Source organism: Ursus arctos, unplaced genomic scaffold, assembly GCF_023065955.2.
Source record: "Ursus arctos isolate Adak ecotype North America unplaced genomic scaffold, UrsArc2.0 scaffold_34, whole genome shotgun sequence".
In the NCBI taxonomy this organism is placed as follows: Eukaryota; Metazoa; Chordata; class Mammalia; order Carnivora; family Ursidae; genus Ursus; species Ursus arctos.
Genome location: NW_026623030.1, coordinates 22972716 through 22992349, shown reverse-complemented (window position 1 = coordinate 22992349; position 19634 = coordinate 22972716). Strand labels below are relative to the sequence as shown.

General features: G+C 47.0%; 1 protein-coding gene across 1 annotated transcript in view; it reads left to right on the top strand.

Moving 5' to 3' along the window:
* Positions 1-19634, top strand: part of CCDC63 (coiled-coil domain containing 63) — a 29970-nt gene that overhangs the window by 936 nt on the left and 9400 nt on the right. Inside the window, exons 2-6 of the mRNA XM_026514569.3 lie at positions 1855-2044; positions 8023-8142; positions 11513-11694; positions 12519-12700; positions 14354-14574. Coding sequence (XP_026370354.3) covers positions 1855-2044; positions 8023-8142; positions 11513-11694; positions 12519-12700; positions 14354-14574 — 895 coding nt within the window. The remainder of the gene's footprint in view (positions 1-1854; positions 2045-8022; positions 8143-11512; positions 11695-12518; positions 12701-14353; positions 14575-19634) is intronic.

Here is a 19634-nt window from a genome sequence, read left to right as displayed (position 1 = left end):
AGTCCATATGGGATCTTCATGTGAATTAGGAAAAGGCACGCTTTCTCAAGACACTTTACTGCCATCTGTTGGAAACACTGTCATTACGTAGGGATTTCGTTAGACCAAGATGAAGCGTCTCCCAGTAAAATATAATAAGTCAAGAAATCAGTGATTGTTTTTCAAGCAGGTAGAGCTCCCTTGGGCTGTGCAGTCCACAACCTGCACATCTGTGCCTGGCAGCCCAGATTCACAGCCTACCCCTGGTGGGCATCAGGAAAAGCCTCCTTCCTAGTGGGTCTCTGACAGTTTTTCTTGAATCTTACCCTTCATACTACTTTTACTGCAGCCCATTTGATCTGGTTTCACTGTGATGGACCTGAAGGGGACTGGGTGGAAAAGTGGAGATCTTAGGTTCTTCAAGTGAAACACCTGTAAACAGGGGCCAGGACAGAGAGGAGCTGAGCGAGGTGCCTAGGGTACAGTATTTAAGGAGGCACTTTTTCCTCAGTGCTTGTCCTGGACCTGTACCCCCTGAGAGGGAAGGCCTCCTTAAATTTGGAGGTACCTCACTCCCAGTCCCAGCCCTGCCGATGAGACAGACAAACCTTCCTTTTGCTTTTACTGAGCCCTCTGAACTCCCAGCTCTGGTGGACTCTTGTGCACTTTTTTTCTCTCCACCTTAACAAAGACCCCCTCCCAAGAGGGGCTTAAGAGGGGGAGAAAGGTCCCAGCTGCCAGGTTTAGATGACAAGTGGCTCTAGAAGTAGGGGTACACTCCTACATGTGGCTATTTACATTTGTAGTTGATGAAAGAACATTAAAATATCAGTTATTCAGTTGCACTAGCTGCATTTCAAGTGCTCAGCAGCCTTGGTGCCAGGTGGATGCTATCGGACAGCGCAGATAGAGAACATTCCAGTCATTACAGAGATTCTACTGGACAGGGGCGCCTGGGTGGCTCAGTCGGTTAAGCATCTGCCTTCGGCTCAGGTCATGATCCCAGGGTCCTGGGGTGGAGCCCCGCATTGGGCTCCCTTTTCAGCAGGGAGTCTGCTTCTCCTTCTCCCTCTGTGCTCTCTTTCAAATAAGTAAATAAAATCTTTTAAAAATGTGCATCTGCATGACTTGAGGATCTTGTTACAAAGCAGATTCTGATTCAGTAGGTCCTGGGTGGGGGCCTGAGCTTCTGCATTTCTCCAAGCTTCCAAAGGATATCGAAGCAGCTGGTCTGCAGACTGCACTGTCCACAGCGTTGGGTGCCCAGACTTTGCCAGAAACATGGGCTGCTGCGCCATTTCCTGTTGTTCAGCCTTTTTTCTTTTCAGAATCCCTGTTTGTCCACACCCCTACCCCTCTCCTCTCCAGAGTAGGGAGAGGGAGAGGGAGAGAGAGAAGGAGACTCATGTCAGCCGATTTAATAAATCATTAGCACCCTGCGTAGAGAAACTGGGGGAGGTTGGAGGTTACTGCGTGTCTCTGTGTTGATGTGAAATTGAAAATGCCTGCCTGATGGGCTTGCCTCTCATTACCAGAAATAATTGGCTGTAAAGTCTGGAAAGAAAGTCAGCAAAATCAGACAAATGCCCGTGAGCTGCTGGCAAAAGAGGGAACCTGCCCCCCTCCCCCCACGCGCTGTCTAGGTAATGGGTTTTGACAGGCACAGCTGCAAATTGTTCCCTAGGAAATCAAGGCCCCCTAGCGAGGGAGCGGAGCCCTGGAGTTGCAGGCGTTCAGAGTTCTGGACCTGGACCTGCGGGGGCTTGCCAGGGTGGGAGGTACCTCTCTGTGTCTCCTTGCAGCGCTAGGGAGCCTGGAGCGTCAGAGCAAGGTCAACTCGGGTTCAGGGTTAATCACGTGCTGCTTTCCCAACAGCAAGGAAATCAAGGCCCTTCAGGGAGAGCAGGAAGAGATCGCTCTGCTTTTGGGTCTCATCAAGTCCTCGAAGAACTTGAATCTGAATGAGAAAAACCACATGGAGCTGTGTTTCCTGTTGCAGGCCAAGGATGACTACGAGGCCCTGATTAAGTCAATGAAAGTGCTGTTGGCAGAACTGGATGAGAAGGTGTGGTCTTTCCCTTAGAGGGTTAACTGGAGTGTAGAGCAAGGGGAGGAGGGGGTGGAATGGGGGGGAATACCTGTGATGCCTTAGGCCAGATATTCTAAAGGAGACTGTGCTTACAACGCCACCTTGTGACCCCTACTCTCCCAGTCCATTCCTCTGCTGTGTTTCTCAGCACCTTCCCACTCCACTTAGAGTAAATTCCCAAACCCTTACCATGCCAGTCAGGAGAGATTAGGTTATGCTGCAGTAACACCCCTGGTCTCGACTCAGTGGTTTAAAACAATGAAGGTTTCTTCCCCATTCATACTGTGTCTCGCATGGATGGGCTATGGGCTCTTACAGCTTCTCATTCTGAGACCAGGCTGATGGGATATCCACCATCTTCAATATTGCCAGGTGTTGTGACAGAGACAAAGAGAGTTCTGAAAAGTCTCACACTGGCAATTGAATGCTGCAGCCTGGAAGTGCTTCACTTTTGCCCATGACCTATAGGCTCAAAATTGTTGACCAAGTCCATATATACCCCTACTGCCCATCCCCCAAATAGTCAACTCTACCCATCCACAAAAGGTTCTAGGAAGTACCTGTATCCAGAAGACAAAGAGCTAGAGACATTTGCTGGACAGCGTTAATGGTCCTATCCCTTACTATGGCTTGAAAGGCCCTGCATAATGCAGCCCCTGCCTGCCCTTCTGTTCTCATCCCATGTCATTCCTTCCTCAGCTCATCTCACTCAGCTGCAGAAGACTTCTGGTTTTTTTTTTTCAAATATGTGAAAACTGTTCCTACCTCAGGGCCTTTGCACATGTTACCCTGATCCCTGCTTCTTGTCCTTTATGTCTCAGCCTAAATGTGACTTTCTCAGGGAGGCCTTTTCTATACCCTTTCTCCTATTTTAAGTGTATTGCCCTTGCATTAAATAGGTTCCTGGCCAAAAACAAATAGTACGCTCAGTAAGGTACTTTGAGAAGAGTTTTATGAGGCTCTATTTACAAGGGTGTGAGCACAGAGTAGGGACATTGAAGCACTGTAGGGTTAGCCACAGTGAGCAGGGCAGACACTCTGGAACCTGAAGACAGAGAACAAGCCAGGGGGAATAAATACCCCAACCTCTCTCTTCTCACCCAGTGACCTCCAGTGCAAGGGAGTCATTATAGGTTCCTCTGTGTCAGTCCCTTGGGGCCAGAGCAGGGTGGGTGGAATAGAGTGGAGAGTGAACCTCAGGGGGCAAACAGAAGATCCCTTAACTTCTTTCATGACACCCCATGGCACCTCCCTCATAGCCCTTCTCCTAGTGGTAAGTATACTTTAACACAGGTGTCATCTGTCTATAACCTGTCACCTCCAGGAGGGCAAGGACCATGTCTGTTTTGTCCCCCTCTCTACCCATCCTGTGTCTATCCCAGTGCCTGGCACATAGTAGGTATTTACTGGCTGAAAGAATCTGGAAATCTCATTCCATCTTTCCTCTGCTTCAAACCCTTCAGTAATTTCCTATTGTTCTTGAGATAAGGGCCAAATGCCCCAGTGTGGTTTGTTGGCTCCGCTATCTTATGTCCCTCCTGCCCCTCCCACCTTCTCTCCTGCATCCCCCTTCTATGTGTTCTGTCAACACTGGCCACTTTCATAAACCCATAGTGCTGTCTCTCACTTGCAGGCCTTTACACCTGCTGTTCCCTCTGCCTGGATTTCCCTTCCCCGTCTTCTCTGCTTGGGGAGCTCCTAGTCATCCTTCATGTCTTAGCCCAAACGCTATTTCTGCTGGGTGGTTGTCCCTTCATTTCTTCTCCAGATGCCCCTGCTGTCCATGTCCAAAATACCTTCTATCTCCCTTTTCCTAGGACTAATTCTGCTCCGTAGCTCATTTCCAGCCCTAGATTATAAGTTTGAGTTGAGGTCGGGGACCATCATACTGTCTTGATTGCCATCATACCCTTAGTTGTCTGGCACAGAGCAAGTGTTTCATAATCATCGATGAATGAATATATGAATGAGTGAGAAAGGCAGTAACAGTGAAGAAAGCGGAAAATTGAAGAAAAGATGCGGATGTGGGTCCTCAGAAACAGCAGGAAAGGGCAAGCTACTTTCTAAAAAAAGATTTTATTTATTTATTTGTCAGAGAGAGACCACGCAAGCAGGGGGAGCGGCAGGCAGAGGGAGAAGAAGGCTCCCCGCTGAACAAGGAGCCTGGTGCAGGGCTTGATCCCAGGACCCTGGGATCATAACTTGAGCCAAGGCAGACGCTTCACCGACTGAGCCACCCAGGCATCCCAACTACTTTGGGATCCTCAAAAGGATATGGCACTCAGTGCCCTGTACAAAAACCCTCTTTGCCCAGTTCTATCCCACCGTGGGCGGGTCCCAGAATCCCCTGCTGCGGTGCCCACCACACGATGTCCAGAGCTGCTTCCTTGCAAGAGGTTGCTGGAGGCAGGGACCTCACCGGGCCCTGCCTGGCCTCAAACAGCAAATAAGCCTGTGCCTTTATGCTGAAGAGAGCACCTCCCGTAGGCGATACATTTCTCTGTCGGTACAGCCTTGGCTGTGTCTCTGGACTCGGGCAGAGGCCTAATTACTCTCACAGAGCAACATCTGACATAAAGGTGCCAAAGGGACTAGGAGGCTGAGTTTAATCACGGGAGCCACGGGGAGGTGCTGACACACACCTTCCTTTGACAAGGAGCTGGAGCCTGGGGGTCTCTGGGTCAACTCCGGCAGGGGCGGGCATGCCTTCAGCACAGGCAGCTGTAGTCTGGAGAGGCTGCCCTCCCGGGGATTGAAACGAGGTGGTGTTGGGGGTGCTGCCTGTGCAGAGCACAGGAGAGGAGAACCAAGCAGAACAGCGATCTGACTTGAGTTGAACCAAAGCCTGGCTGCTAATTATCACTCCTGAACAGCCTCCACATGCCTTATGAGATTGTGTGAGACCCAGCGGTTCCCTTGACGCCTGATCATCCGAGCTGCCATCTTGCTTGATGTACCAGTGAGAATAGGTTGGGCTGTAAACTAAAGCAGTTCTTGACTAGAAAGTGGCTGGAAGGATAGAAGTTTGTTTTTCTCACATAATAAGATGTCTATCTGGAAAAAGGTTGTCCCAGGGATATTTTTAGTAGCTCTACAGTGGTGGGTTGGTCTTTTTCTTTCTGATCCTCTTGGTTGGCCCTCCCCTCATTGTCTCAAGATGGCTGCCAAGGCTTCGCTGGTGTAGCTTCTCACTTCGTCACATTCAGTGAAGTGAAGAAAGGATGGCGGGCTGGTTCTTTCTTACATGATATCCTCTTTTATGAGGGAGAGTTTCACAAAATCTCTCAACTGATTTTCCCTCATTGGCCAGGGCAAGGGTATATACTTACTTCTAGGTCAGTCACTGGCAAAGGGAAATGAAATTCTTATCATTTGTTTGGGGTAGACCAGGGGCAGCAAAATATAGTGTAAGGGCCAAATCTGGTCTGTTGATGGCCCGTCAGCAAAGAATGATTCTTACAGGGAAGACAGACTATCTCTTATGATGATGCTTTTTTAGGAAATGAGGAAACTTTTTTCCAGAAGCTTCCCTAGCAATCACACCTTCTAAATTCAGAGGCCGCAAGTAGTTTAGTCCAGCCCATCCCTGAATGAATAAATCGTAGGCAGAGGGGATAGAGTTACCATGGTTGGCTTGGATCAGTCTTCTGGGGTGGGACAGGTGTTGGGGGTCAACCACCCACCATGTCCCCCACAGTTCTGGTTTGTTGTCACCTCTTTTAGCTGCCTGGCTCTGGACCACTCTTCTGTCTTCTTCTTCTTCTTCTTCTTCTTTTTTTTTTTTTTTTTGTAAGATTTTATTTATTTATTTGACAGAGAGACAGCCAGTGAGAGAGGGAACACAGGCAGGGGGAGCAGGAGAGGAAGAAGCAGGCTCCCAGTGGATGAGCCTGATGTGGGGCTTGATCCCAGGACTCGGGGATCACGCCCTGAGCCAAAGGCAGACGCTTAACGACTGAGCCACCCAGGCGCCCCCACTCTTCTGTCTTCTGCTTGGCATCTCTTGCTGCCTAAAACCATCTTTCATCAGTCTACTGTGGTTCCTTCAAGACCTTAAAATGTGGGTGTATACCAGATTAGTGATCTTCAGGACAGATTAAGCCTGACAACATGAAGGCTTTGGCCCATTCAGTGTTCAAAATTTGTTTTAATTAGTTAACATGTTAAAAATGGAGAGATTTCATATAAAAAGTGTGGATATCTGGCTTCTCTTCAAAAAAAGACTGAAAGATCTGGCAACATTGGGCCTGAATTTCTGTGGGGCAACTGCATCTAAATGGTGTTGTGGTGACACTATAGCTGTTTACCCACTCTCTACTACTTCCTCTCTAACAGACTCCTAAAGAACTGTTCCCCATCCTCCCTTGCAGCTAAGGGTGGACAATAAAATTTAGGGGGAAGTCTCTTGGGGGTGTCTGGGAAAGTTTTGCTCTCTAGATATATGTTCCACCACCCCTTTACCCATATTGCTGCTTCTTCCTTCCTTCCTGGAACATGACTGTGAAGGCTGGAGCTGTGGCAGCCATTTTTTGGCCATCAGGGAAAAGCCTGGAGGATTACAGAGATCTTGTGTTTATTTCCCTGAGTTACTGAACTTTAAGCCAGCAATGTTTATGGACAGAAAAATAAGTCATAATTTGTTTAAGCCATGGTGCTCCTGGGTGGCTCAGTCGGCTAAGCATCCACCTCTCGATTTCGGTTCAGGTCATGATCTCCGGATTGTGAGATCAAGCCCCTCAGGGGGCTCTGTGCTCAGTGGGGAGTCTGCTTGAGGATTCTCCCTCTCCCCTGCTCACATGCACTCTCTCTAAAATAAATAAATCTTTTTTAAAGAGCCACTGTTTAGTTGCACTTTCTATAATTTGTAGTTGCATCATACAAGCTGCTGCCCCTTAAGGCAGGGTGTGTGTGCTCTAGTTTCCTATACTCTCCACTATCCTGGATGGGGTGCCTTGCTCCCAGCTGGAGGCCAGCCTCCACGTAACTGACAAACTTTATATTTCATTACACCCAGCACTTAACCTGCCTCATGTAGAACATCTCCATTCCCAAACAGGAGCTGGGCTTCAGACTGTGAATTCAAGCTACTCCCTCCAGACAAACAGGGATAAATACAGTGAGAGCGCCCTGACCCTTCACCCACCAGGGTTCAAAAAAAAAAAAAAAAAAAAAAAAAAGCCTCAGAGCTAATCTCAGCCCAAACCCTAAGAAGATAAAGTACCTGTGACACATTAGGACCTGGCACTCACCAGTCTTTACAGGCACTTGTCTTCAGGTAATAGTTCTAGAAACTTCTCTAGAACCTGCTAGGATTTACCACTAGCCAGCTGCTTCTAGATGGGGCTAACCATGGGACAGGTAATACAGATATCTACCTGGGTGTGGGCCGAAGCCTTACGGCGGGTTGGTTATGCACGCTGTTGGCGGTGTGAGGAAATGACATGACCCACTGGTACTTGTATGAAAAACTATAGAGTGAGCTCTGTGGGAAGGTGATGGCAGGGGTGTTTGAGTCTGGAGAACTTGGCTGGAGCTACAGGGGTAGGAAGAAACACCCAAATTCTCCCCTGCCAACCATGTTAAGAGTATATTTCACTTATTTGAAGCCAGAATCAATCTCAAGTGCACAGTGTGTTAGGAATGCCTTTGGCCACAGGTGATGTGATACCCATACAAAAGAAGCTTGGACCCAAAGGTGAGTGAAATTCACGTGCACAGGTAAAAGCAAAACCTTTAAATTGCCTCATTATGTCCCAGACTGGCTAAGATGAAGTTGAGTTGAGCATGCATTCAAGAAAGAAATTAAAATTCTACTTGTAGAAAAGAAAGAAAGTTGCAGTTTTTATTTTAGCATGCTTACATTAGTGAGCTGTAGCATTTGTACCCATATAGATGTTAATTTAACACAGCTGGGGGGTTTCTTTCTCTCTCTCTCCTTTTTTTTTTTTTTCCAGATTGTTCAGATGGAAAAAAAAATTATAAACCAAAAACAGCTCTGCGCAAAGATACAGGAAGCCAATGACCCCCGGAAATTGCAGAAGCAGATCCACGTTCTGGAAACCCGTTTGAATCTCGTACGTAAGGGGCGTCTCTGCAGCTTTGCAAACAGCTCTGCCTTCCCTTGCTCAGAGTAGAGAATGATGTCTGTGGAGCCATTAGCAGAACCTACCCATCTTGTTGGTTGACTCAGGAGAAGGTGAACTAATGGTGTTCACACAAGCCAGGCAGCCTTTTAGACTTACCACCCACCCTGCTCCACCTGCTCTGTTCCACCCACTCAGCCCATTGTTACCCCAGGTGCCTTTCTCCTTCTTGTTCTCTGCACTTATGCACCATGCTGTTGCCCCCACCCCCTCTATCCCAATCCCCCACCCCTCCTGGGATGACTATTTTTAGTGCCTTGACTTAAAAACTCTCATTTTTAAGAAGCAGCTCAAATACTATCCTTCAGCAAGCAGAATTAGTGAGATCTTCTTCCCCCATTGCAATCTGCTCATACCTCTATTAGACCTAGCGTTTTCTGGTTGTTGTTGATATTGTCTCTAGGAAATATTGGGCATAGACATGCATAACTTGATAAAGAGAAAAGTGATGTTTCCTGATCACTTTCGCTTTATAGTGACTTTTGCATTAAGCAGGATTCTCTACATTGCAAACTGGCTTACACAAAAAGAGAGAATGAATTGGCCATAGAACTGAAAAATTCAGGGGCAAAAGTGGGGCCTTCAGGCATAGCTGGATCCAGGTGCTCCAAATATGTCTTGAGGACACTTTCTCTGTCCATCTCTCCTTTGGGTGGAGATGACTTCGTTCTTGGGCAGCCCCCAATGTGAACAAACACCAGCAGAAAAGGACCATCTCTTTTATCCTAAGAGTTCAATCACAAGTCCCAGGGAGGGTTCCCATTGGGTCTTGGGTCAAGTACCCATTCCTCAACCAATCACTGTGGTCAGAAGAATGGAATACATGGACTTGAGTCACATGACTATCCTTGGATCACTCCCCCATCCCCCAAGTCAAGAGAGGACAGCCTATCCAACAATGTGGACTGAGAGCTGAGAAGAAGTGGTAAAAAGCAAAAAGAAAGGAGGAAAGAATGCTGAGCGCGTACAACATGTTCCAGTCTGACTTGTGAAATTATAGTTCCCACAACATAAGCCAGGAGGGAGAGCAAGCAAATTGGAGGGAAGCCTGTCAGTGCTTCACAATACAAAGCTCTTAGCTTCCCCCAAACTCTGACCACGAGGCTTTAACCAGGCATGTTTGAAGTTAATTGGATCTGATCTCTGTCTTCCAAGTAACCTGGAAGTGGATGGAGGGCAGGGCAGTGTCTTTTTAATATCCATGCATAGTGATTTGCACCCATGCCTCAGAAGGCCTAGGATGTGTGTTAAAATGCAGATTCCTGGTTTTGAATCAGAATCTGTAATTCTCCATGTTCACTGGTTTTGAATTAGAACCTGTAAGTCTTAGACCCAGGCATCTGCACTATTAACAACTTCAGTGAAACTGAAGGTTCCCTTGATTTAGAATCATTAATGCCCAGCACAGTGTGAGGCTTGGAGTAGGTACTTAGCAAACATCTGTTGAATGAATGAATGAATGATTTAATGATGACTTGTCTATAGAGGTCTGCTTTTTTGTAATAGATCTATTTGGAGTTTCTATTTCTTCCTGAGTCAATTAAGCAGTTTATTTCTTTCTAGGAATTTGTCCATTTCATCTAAGTTATCCTAATTTGTTGTTTTACAGTTGTTCTTAGTACATCGCCTTACAATTCGTTTTATTTCTATAAGGTCTATAGTAATGTCCCCTTTCATTTCTGAGAGGAGTGCTCCCTTGCTTCTCAAACAGGTCCCCTTTTCCCTTCTTCCCTGACCGGGTCGGGCTGTGCCTTTTAGTAGATTAGGTAGCCATCGCTAAAGGTTATTTTTCAGGGTCCCAGAATACCCCATGACCCTAAAGCCTCTTCGACTTACTCAGTGGGGCCTGAGAGTCCTCCCATTTTTATCCCACAATCAGAGGATGGGTAGCACATCAACAGTCCTGGAGTACAACTCACACTAAAGTGCAAAGGACTGATAACCAATATCTTCTTAACAGTACATGGAAGATACAGAAAGAATAAGAATGATTCTGTTCCTGGATTCCCTTCCCTTGTGTGGTGGCCACAGATACATCCTACGGAGGAACCTAGGGCCAGGACTAGGGTGAGGCAAGTAAAGAGCCCAGGATGCAAAATTTAAGGAGGCACTCACTCTAAGGCTCATGGAAATGCAGGGCTGACACTGGGAGAGTGAGTACCTTCTTGAAGTTTGCATCCTGGTGGCCTACCTTGCCTTCCCCCTTCTCAGCCTTGCAGAAATCTAAAGTTTCTCAGAACATGCTTTGAAAACCTCTGATCAAATCTACTTTATATCCATTAGGAATATTTTCTGTCATTGTTTCTTTTCAGTGTCTATGGGAACACTTTGCATTAAAAAAGTTTTTTTTATTAAGATACATTTATTAAGATGTGCAGAAAAGTGGAGGGAATAAAATAATGAACACCCACGTACCTATCACTTAGATTTAATAATTGGTAACATTTTACTATATTTGTTTCACCCTTCTTTCCCCTGAAGTATTTTAAGGTAAATTACAGAGATCATGATATTTCACCCCTAAGTACTTCTATTTGCATCTCTAAAGATCAAATGTTTTCTTTCATAGCCACGAAACCATATCACACCTTAAAAATTAATACTTTTTCCTGAATATTGCCCACATTAAAATTTCTCTGGCTAGCCCCAAAATGTCTTTTAAAGTTGGAGCCAGTCAAGTTTCACCTGCTCGTTAGGTCTCTTAAATTTCTTTAGTCGACAGCAGTGGTTCTCAAGCAGAGATGATTTTGCCCCCAAAGGGACATTGTCTCCAAAAAGAGACACTTTTTGTTGTCACAGCTGGGTTGGGAGCTGTGTTGTTGGCATTCAGTGGGTAGAGAGCAGAGATTGCTTCTTTAACACCCCAAAGCACAGGATAACTCCCCCCCACAAAGAATCACCAGTCCAAAACAGTGCTCTACAACTTTTCCCAGCCATCAGCCTGTTGAAGAGTCTGGGTCAGCTGTGCTATAGAGAGTTCTACCTTCTGGGCTTGGCTGATTGTTTCCTCATGGTGTCATTTACTTTTTCCTGTATCCCCTGCCATTGCTAAAAACTGGAAGTTAGGTATAAAAGTAGTGGAGAAATTTAAAATCCAGGGGTTGGTGGGGGGAAAGAAACTTGCCCAAGACCACTTAGCCATTTGGTGGCCAACTCAAGCCTCTCACCCAGCGCTCCAGCCGCTGTGCTGTGGACCTGCGGTGGAAGGTGGGGGAGACCTTCCCACCCTCTGGCTGCCTTCTGGAAGCCTGTCTCGTGCCCCAGCAGTGAGCTCAGTTTTGAAGCACAGCCCTGCCCACAGGTCACCGTGCACTTCGACAAGATGCTGACCACCAATGCTAAGCTCCGGAAGGAGATTGAGGACCTACGGTACGAGAAGGCCGCTTACGACAACGTGTACCAGCAACTCCAACGACGCCTGTTGATGCAGAAGAAAACCATGAACGTGGCCATCGAGCAGTCTGCCCAGGCTTACGAGCAGAGGTGGGCTGGGGGGAGACCCTAGGGGCAGAGACGTCTCTTGGGTCCCTGCTGAGCACCCCTGCCCCCGGGCTTATGTATTGAGGGATCTTAAATCATCATCATAACTCTGAGCACTGACTGTGTGCCAGGCATGATGCTAGGTGCTCTGGGTATTATTTCAACCCTCACAACTGCCCCAGGGGTTATATCCCTATTTTGTAACAGACCAGGATACGAAGGCTTAGAGCTGCCGAAATACTTAACCCGAGAGCTAGGTAAACGGTGGATGTGGTGGGGCTGAGATTCAAACCTCTCTGCTGTGCCATCTCCTCCAGGTGCCCCTGCCTCTAGTCCTGGGGTGTCTTAGTCTGGGTTATCTCCTGGCCTCACGCTCGTAGGGGCAAGAGGCATATAGTTGGGCTGTGAGGAGCCCCGGGTTTGGAGTTGGAGAGATCTGGGTTTGAATCCTGGTTCCATCACTACTATGTTATTGTAGGACTGCTTTGGAGATTTGTGAGGATTAAATAGTATATGTATATAAGGACCGGTGGGGCCACAGTAGTTCACGAGTGCTGATAATGATGAGGTGGTGGCGGCGGTGCTGATGGTGGTCGTGGTGGTGGTGGTGGTGGTGGTGAGGATGATGACAGAACAGTCATTTCCTGGGGATGGTCTAGGGCTGGGAGCTTCCATCATTCAGGTAAGGAGGGCTGTTCCTCCGCTCCCCGAGCCTCCATGAGTAAAACAGGTGATGGTCACTGGCAGCAAGTCCCTCTGGTCTGGGAGGGAGAGGGGAGGACAAGGGAAGAGCCTCCGACACTCAGACCCTGCACTGCCTCGCTCAGGCTGGAAGCCATGGCTCGGATGGCTGCCATGAAGGACCGCCAGCAGAAGGACATTTCTCAGTACAACCTGGAGATCCGAGAGCTGGAGCGTGTCTATGCCCATGAGACCAAGCTCAAGTCCTTCTTGCTTGTCAAGCTGAATGACCGTCTGGAGTTCGAGGAGCAGGCCAAAAAGGAAGAAGGTACACTCTCCAGGCATTCTTTCTCCCTCTCAAGTGAGGGGACCCAAGTCCTTCTGGAGTAGGGTTGCCAAATTTAGTGAATAACATTGCAAAATGTCTAGTTAAATTTAAATTTTAGACAGTGAATAAATTTTTATAATGAAATAAAAAGTTATTTGTTGGTTATCTACAATGAGGTCATAATTATACGTGAAAAAAATGTATGGTTTGTCTGAAATTCAAATTTACCTGGGTGTCCTGTATTTTATCCGTCAACCCTAACCCCCAGGCTGTGTCCTTACTCTGAGGTTCTCCTTCCGCTGTTTGGGGAAGGAGACTTGGTTGTGGGGTTTGGTGATCTGCTAGGAGGGTTCACAAGACTCACCGTGTAGTCACGTGCATGGCTATAGGCAGTAGGGACCCAAAGCACAAGCAAGCAAAGAGGAAAGGCACATGGGGCACAGTCTGGAGGAAACCAGACACAAGCTTCCAGAGTCTTTCCCCAGGGCAGTCACACAGGACACGCTTAATTCCCCCAGCATCTCCCTGTGACGTGTATGAAGAGTTGTCTACTAGGGGAGCTCATTAGAGCCTCGGTGCCGAAGATCTCATTGGGGTCTGGTCACATAGGTGTCCTCTCCCTTGCGTACCCCAGTCCCAGCCTCCCAGAAGGAGAGCAGGTGTTCAGCATGAACCACACACACACCATCTGCACAGCCTAGGCACAGTGAGCACTCCTAGCATTTAGGGCAAGTCTGATATCCGTGTAGGGCACTGTTTACCATTTAGGTGCCCAGGTATGGCCACAGGCCACCCTTGCAAGAAGAGCCCTTTCTGAGGAGAACAGTCTCAGGACTGTTATTTTTACTCTCTTCTGAACAGACTGAAAAATCTGAGCTCTTCGGAGAGGCCCCCCCATCCTGCCTGGGGGTCAGCATTTGTGCTTTTTTCTTTGGGCATCTCTGTCTCCTCCTGCCTTTTCATCTGGGACTGTGTTGCAAGAAGTGTGTTTCTGAGAAACCCCACCTCTCACTCTCTAAAATGACAACATGTAAAGGAGTCACATGGCCAGACGTGCCTAGGAAGATCTAGAAAGATCTTTGTGATGGCCACTTGGAGGCTAAATCAGAGACAAGACTGAGATTAGGAAAGGTGGGGCTGTGGCAGGCATCAGGCTGGAGAGAACAAAGCTTGGAGAACTTTCTTGGTTCTAATTCCTTGAATTTGCCAAGGTCTGAGCCTGCCAGCAGGATTCTCTTGACCTTCACTCTGCTCAAATGTCATCTCCTTGGAGAGGCCTTCCCTGGCCACCCAGCTCCCCCATCACAGCACCTCATGCTGCTCCTCTGTGACCTGAGTCACAGTGTGGTGATGTATTTCTTCTGTTTACACGGGTATCAGCTTTTCATTTCTCTTTTTGTCTGATTCCTCCACTAAACGCTCCACGGGGCAGGAATTTTGTGTCTGCAGAGCCCAGCACAGTGTCTGGCACACAGTAGATACTCAATTAAATATCTGTGAAGTGACTAAGGAGTAAAGCGCTTGCCCCCTCTCCTGGAAAAGTCTAGCCTCCTCCCCAGGGCACAATGACAACCTTACGGAGCACGTCTCCCTGCCCGGCACTGCTCTGAGCAGCTTCCTTCCAGATTCATGGTTGCTGCTTTTCCTTTCTAGCTCTCAAGGCGAAGAAGCACCGGAAGAAGAGCAAGGGTGAGAGTTTCGAGAGCTATGAGGTGGCCCACCTCCGGCTGCTGAAGCTGACCAAGGACGGGAACCTAAATCAGCTCATCGAGGACTTTCTGGCCAAGGAGGAGAAGAACTTTGCTCGGTTCACGTATGTCACGGAGCTCAACAATGACATGGAGATGATGCACAAGAAGACCCAGAGAATCCAGGTTGGGGCAGTTCCTCTTTCCTAGTTCTGGGACCCTCACACCCTCACCGCAGGCTTTCTCAAAGTGGGTTCCTCGAAACACTCTTTGAGATGCTCTATAAAGAGGGCCTCGAGGTCTCATCGGTTTGGGAAATACTATATTCCTCCAGGGATCCCCCCTACATTTTAACCTTTCTGGAACTGGTATTTGTTTTCCAGTTGACACAAACACATAATGTGGTCCTGCCCCCACACCCCCAAAAGTGACATTTATAATCCATGGTATGTTCTGTAATCCAGGGTTCAGTGAACTATAGCCATGGCTGGAGACAGCCTGTGGTTGGCTTTTGCATAGGCCATGAGCTAAGAATGGTTTTTACATTCTCAAAGGGTTAAAAGGGGAAAAAAAAAGAGGATATACACAAGAGAGATCATATGTGGCCTGCAATGCCTAAAATTATCTACTATCTGGCCTTTTGCCTTAAGAACTTGCTGACCCCTGTTAATTAATAGCTTCACAGAATTGAGGAGAGATGGTTAATCCATCTTGAAGAGAACTGATTTACTCGAGCACAATAAAGGCTCTGACAAGTCCTGCAGTAAAGAAACCGATTTACCTTTGTTGAGCCCATAATTTCCTAAATTTAATTGACTCCTTGGGCAACTCACTCCCCAGGACACACATAAACAGCCTTTGGAACTGTCTGACTAGCATAGAATCTAAAATCCTTAGTGTGACACTCTAGCCCCTTCAAAATTTGGCTTCAACCGGACAGTTTCAGCTCCCCTCATGACCCCAAAGGCACCTTCCACAGCCTCCAGTCTTAGCTGTCCTGTGCATTTCCCTCCTCTGAAGCTTTCCTCGTGCCATTTTCTCCCCCATGTCCTGCTTTTCATCTGATGAAATACTGCTCATTAGTCCTGACCCTGCACAAATGTCACCACCACTGCGAATTCATTTCTCCTCCCTTTGAGGTCCTTGTGCTGTTCATATGCTGAAGGGAGCCACTTCCTTTTGCAATGTCACTGTTTCCTGAATATGGAGCAGGTGTACTGGCCAAGTGCGAATAGCTAGTAGCCCGAATATAGGTGAAAATAGTTTAATTTATCACTGATGAGTTAATTTTTATGAGGATTAGGACAAATGTAGCTTGCAAACTTGTGATTTAATGGTTATTATTTTTTGGGGTGATAAGTAGTAACAACAGTAAAGAAATAATGATAAACAAAATGAACACAATTTGGCTGATTGAAAGAAAACTATTAGTAGACAATAATAGATAGTGATAGGTAATAATCATACAGGTGGCGCTCAAACATGACGGGGATGAAGGTGGTGGTATCAGGGTGGTCATGGGAAACAGATGGCATGCAGGTGGGCCCTTCAAAATTTGGCTTTAAGGTGGGTTTTTTAAAAAGGGACTATTTATAAAGGTTTAAGGACATTACAAGGGGAAAGTGCAGGACCAGCAAGAGAGGGTTCCAGAACAGGTGAGAGGAAGGAGCTGTTTCTGGAATCAGGAATGAGGTGTGTGGTGGAAGGTGTCTCTTTGTGTCTCCTGGAGGGATTATGGCTAAGCTAGTGACCTGCCAAGGTCAGGGCGTAGGGAGGGCAAGTACCCCCAGCTTCTTTCCATCCACTAATCTCTGGCTGGTGCCTCCCGCTGGCTGGGTCCAACCCAAGCCAGGGGACAAGGGAGCCCAGAGCCATAGCCCCTGGGGTCTGTGGCAGAGGGTGGGGAAGAGGCAGGTGGATTTGGGGAAAAATGGAGCATGTTCAGCTCAGGGTGTGTAGAGAGGGTAGGGGTGGGGGAGATGAGCTTGAACGGCCCTCTGTCTCCCTTCTGGAAGGTGATCTTCCAGGGGACAGGAATAATCATGGATTCCCTCTGCTTTCTGGATGCCTAGGATGGCCCTGCACCCAGTGGAAGGAACCAGGAAATGGCTCGAAAACAGTAAATGACCTTGACCTTGCCATTCACCATGAGGATAGTGTCCTTTTCTCCTTCAGCCACACAGACTGTCTCTGTCAGGACCAGTGTGTCTGATGACAGGTGGCCACTCCTGCCCTGTCCGGGCCTCACTCTCCACATCTGTAGAATGACAGACTTGGACTAGAGCAGTACTTTCCAAACTTTTGTACAATAATAATAATAATAATAATAATAATAATAATAAAGCTGCAAAAATTTTCATTTAAAGCCAGGTTGTGAGGAAACACGGTATAGAAAACAGGTAAAATGGAGCAGTTTTGGATGAAGGGGGTGGGTTGGGGGAGGGGTGGCTGGAGGGGTTGCCTGGACCCTTACAGTCTTGTCTTCTTCTGGCACCTCTGCTCGAACTAGCGTTCAGGTAAGAAAAATATATAAATCCGAAACAATGAGGATTCTAACAACTGATGTCACCCCTTCCGGAGAGAGAGCCGGGTTAGAGGTCATAACTGGTTGAATCCTGCTCTCATTCTTCTTCCGCTTGGTATCCCCTACCCCGCAAATTTAAAAATTATTAGTTGCCAACATTTAAAAATCAGGATATTCCACATGAAAACCTGGATTTCTGGTTTCTTTTGGAAAATCCGATCTGACAGCTCCGGCCCCACAGCCCCCCACTCGAAGCTGAAGGCTGCTGGCTCACATCCACACCAGCTGGGTGCGATGTGCTCCTGTGTCCCAGGCCCGCTGGACCCTGAGAGCCTTTAAAGCTTCTGCCTCCGGCGTAGGCGCTTCACCACTGCCCTCAGGTGGCCACCTGCAGTATTGCACGGAAAGTCTTCGGGCGCGGAGATCTGAAGGATGGAAGGATGAATGATAGTCCATTTGGGACCTGGGAAGTGGGCAGGATCCTGATTCTCATTTTCTAGGAGATAGTACCTTACTAGTCCCAGTGGGATGACAGAGACATACCATAGCAGAGGGATGTGAGGACGTTAGTCGGAAACTGACCCAATCAAGAAATGGTTACTAAACAAAATTGACCTTGATCTTTCCCATTCACCAAGATGTTACCCCCTCCATAGGCTACACAGCCTGTCTCTGGCCTTAACACAAGTGTGTCTGATGAAGAATAGGCAAGTCCATGATCTCCCTGGGCTTCAGGCTTCCTATTTGTAGAATGATGTTTGGATAGAACAGTAGCTTCTGAGCTTTTCTTTGAAGTTACAGAACTGTGTGCCTTTTGGAACTTAATAGAGCTGCTACTACCTGCTGAATAATTCCTGAAAACACTCATTTCTAATGAAAATGCTTAATGTTTTAAAAATCTTATAAGGGGGCGCCTGGGTGGCACAGCGGTTAAGCGTCTGCCTTTGGCTCAGGGCGTGATCCCGGCGTTGTGGGATCGAGCCCCACGTCAGGCTCCTCTGCTATGAGCCTGCTTCTTCCTCTCCCACTCCCCCTGCTTGTGTTCCCTCTCTCGCTGGCTGTCTCTATCTCTGTCAAATAAATAAATAAAATCTTAAAAAAAAATTAAAAAAAAATCTTATAAGAAAAAGATATGCTTATTATAGAAAATTTGGAAACTAAGGATTGAATTTTTTAAATCATCCATTATCCCATTCTGTAGAGATAATCATTATTGATATTTTGATCTATTTCCTTCTGACTTCTTTTTTTTGGGGGGTGATGCTTTTAAAACTTAACATAGTGATTATCATATAGTATATAGAGAGTTACGTATTCTTTTTTAAAGATTTTATTTGAGAGAGTGAGAGAAAGAGAGCACAAACCAGGGGGGAGAGGCAGAGGGAGAGAGAGAAGCAGGCTCCCTGCCGAGCAGGGAGCCCAGTGCGGGGCTCAGTCCCGGGACTCTGGGATCATGACCTGAGCCGAAGGCAGACGCTTAACCAACTGATCCACCCAGGTGCCCCAAGAGTTACATATTCTAATTGCAAAAAATGTTCTTTTGGTTTTGTTTATCCAGCAAGTATTTATTGAGCACCTACTATGTGCCAGGCAATATTCTAGACACTGATTATGGCACAGTGAACAAAATGACAAAAAGTTCTGCCCTCATGGAACTTCTGTTCTGGTAGAGAGAAACAATAAACAGCAAGCCTAATAATAAATTATAGCATATATTAGAAAGTAAGAAGTGGATATAAAGATAAAGTACAGCAGGTAAGGAGGGGTTCTGGAGCCAAGCGAGGGCACAGGAAGTTGAGAAGTTAAGATTTGAGCAGAGTTGTAGGTGAGGGAATAAGCTATCCAGATCTCTGGGGGAGGAATGTTCCAGGCAGAAGAAACAGCAAGTGCAAATGTCCTGAGGCAGGAAAGGTGACCATTTATAGTACTGGGATCATTCTAGACTGTTCATGCTGTTTTGAAACTTTTTTCCCCTGAAATTCATCAGAGATACCTCCCAACATCTTCAATGTTCTTTTTAGTGGCTTCTGGAGACTCTGGATGCTCTGTAGGAGAATCATAAGCTACTTCTTAAAAATGCAGATTCCCCAAGTTCTATCCCATACCTACAAACCTAGATTCTCTGAGAATCTGCTAATAATCTGCATTTTTAACCGTATTTTTATTTGAGACCCATTTCCCTCATGACATGAATGTACCATCATTGATTTAACTGATCTATCAGTAGACATTTAGCTTGTCTCTAACTGGGGGCGATTATAAGTAATAACATGACAGCTTTGAGCAGCCACTTTGCCCACATGTCCTACTATTTCCATGGGACAGATTCCTAGAGATGAAATTACTCAAAAGGTAGCAGTGTTCTAGCCCGGGTTCTCGAATCTGGTCCCTGGATCAACAGTCGCAGCAACTCCTGGGAACTTTTGAGAAATGCACATTCTTGGGCCCCACCCAGACCTACTGGCCCAGAACCTCTGGGAGAGGGGCCCAGCAGTCTGTGTTTTCCAAACCTCCAGATGATTCTGATTCATGCTAGAGTTTGATAACCCCTGCTCTGGACTTGACTTACATCCATTATAGTAGCACTAGCCACGTGTGGCTATTGAAGTTTAAATTCATTTAAATTAAGTAAATTTAAAAATTAGCTCCTCAGTGGCACTAGCCACACTTCAAGGGCTCAGTACTTACGAGTGGCTTGTGGCCGCAGGACTGGGTGGTGCTG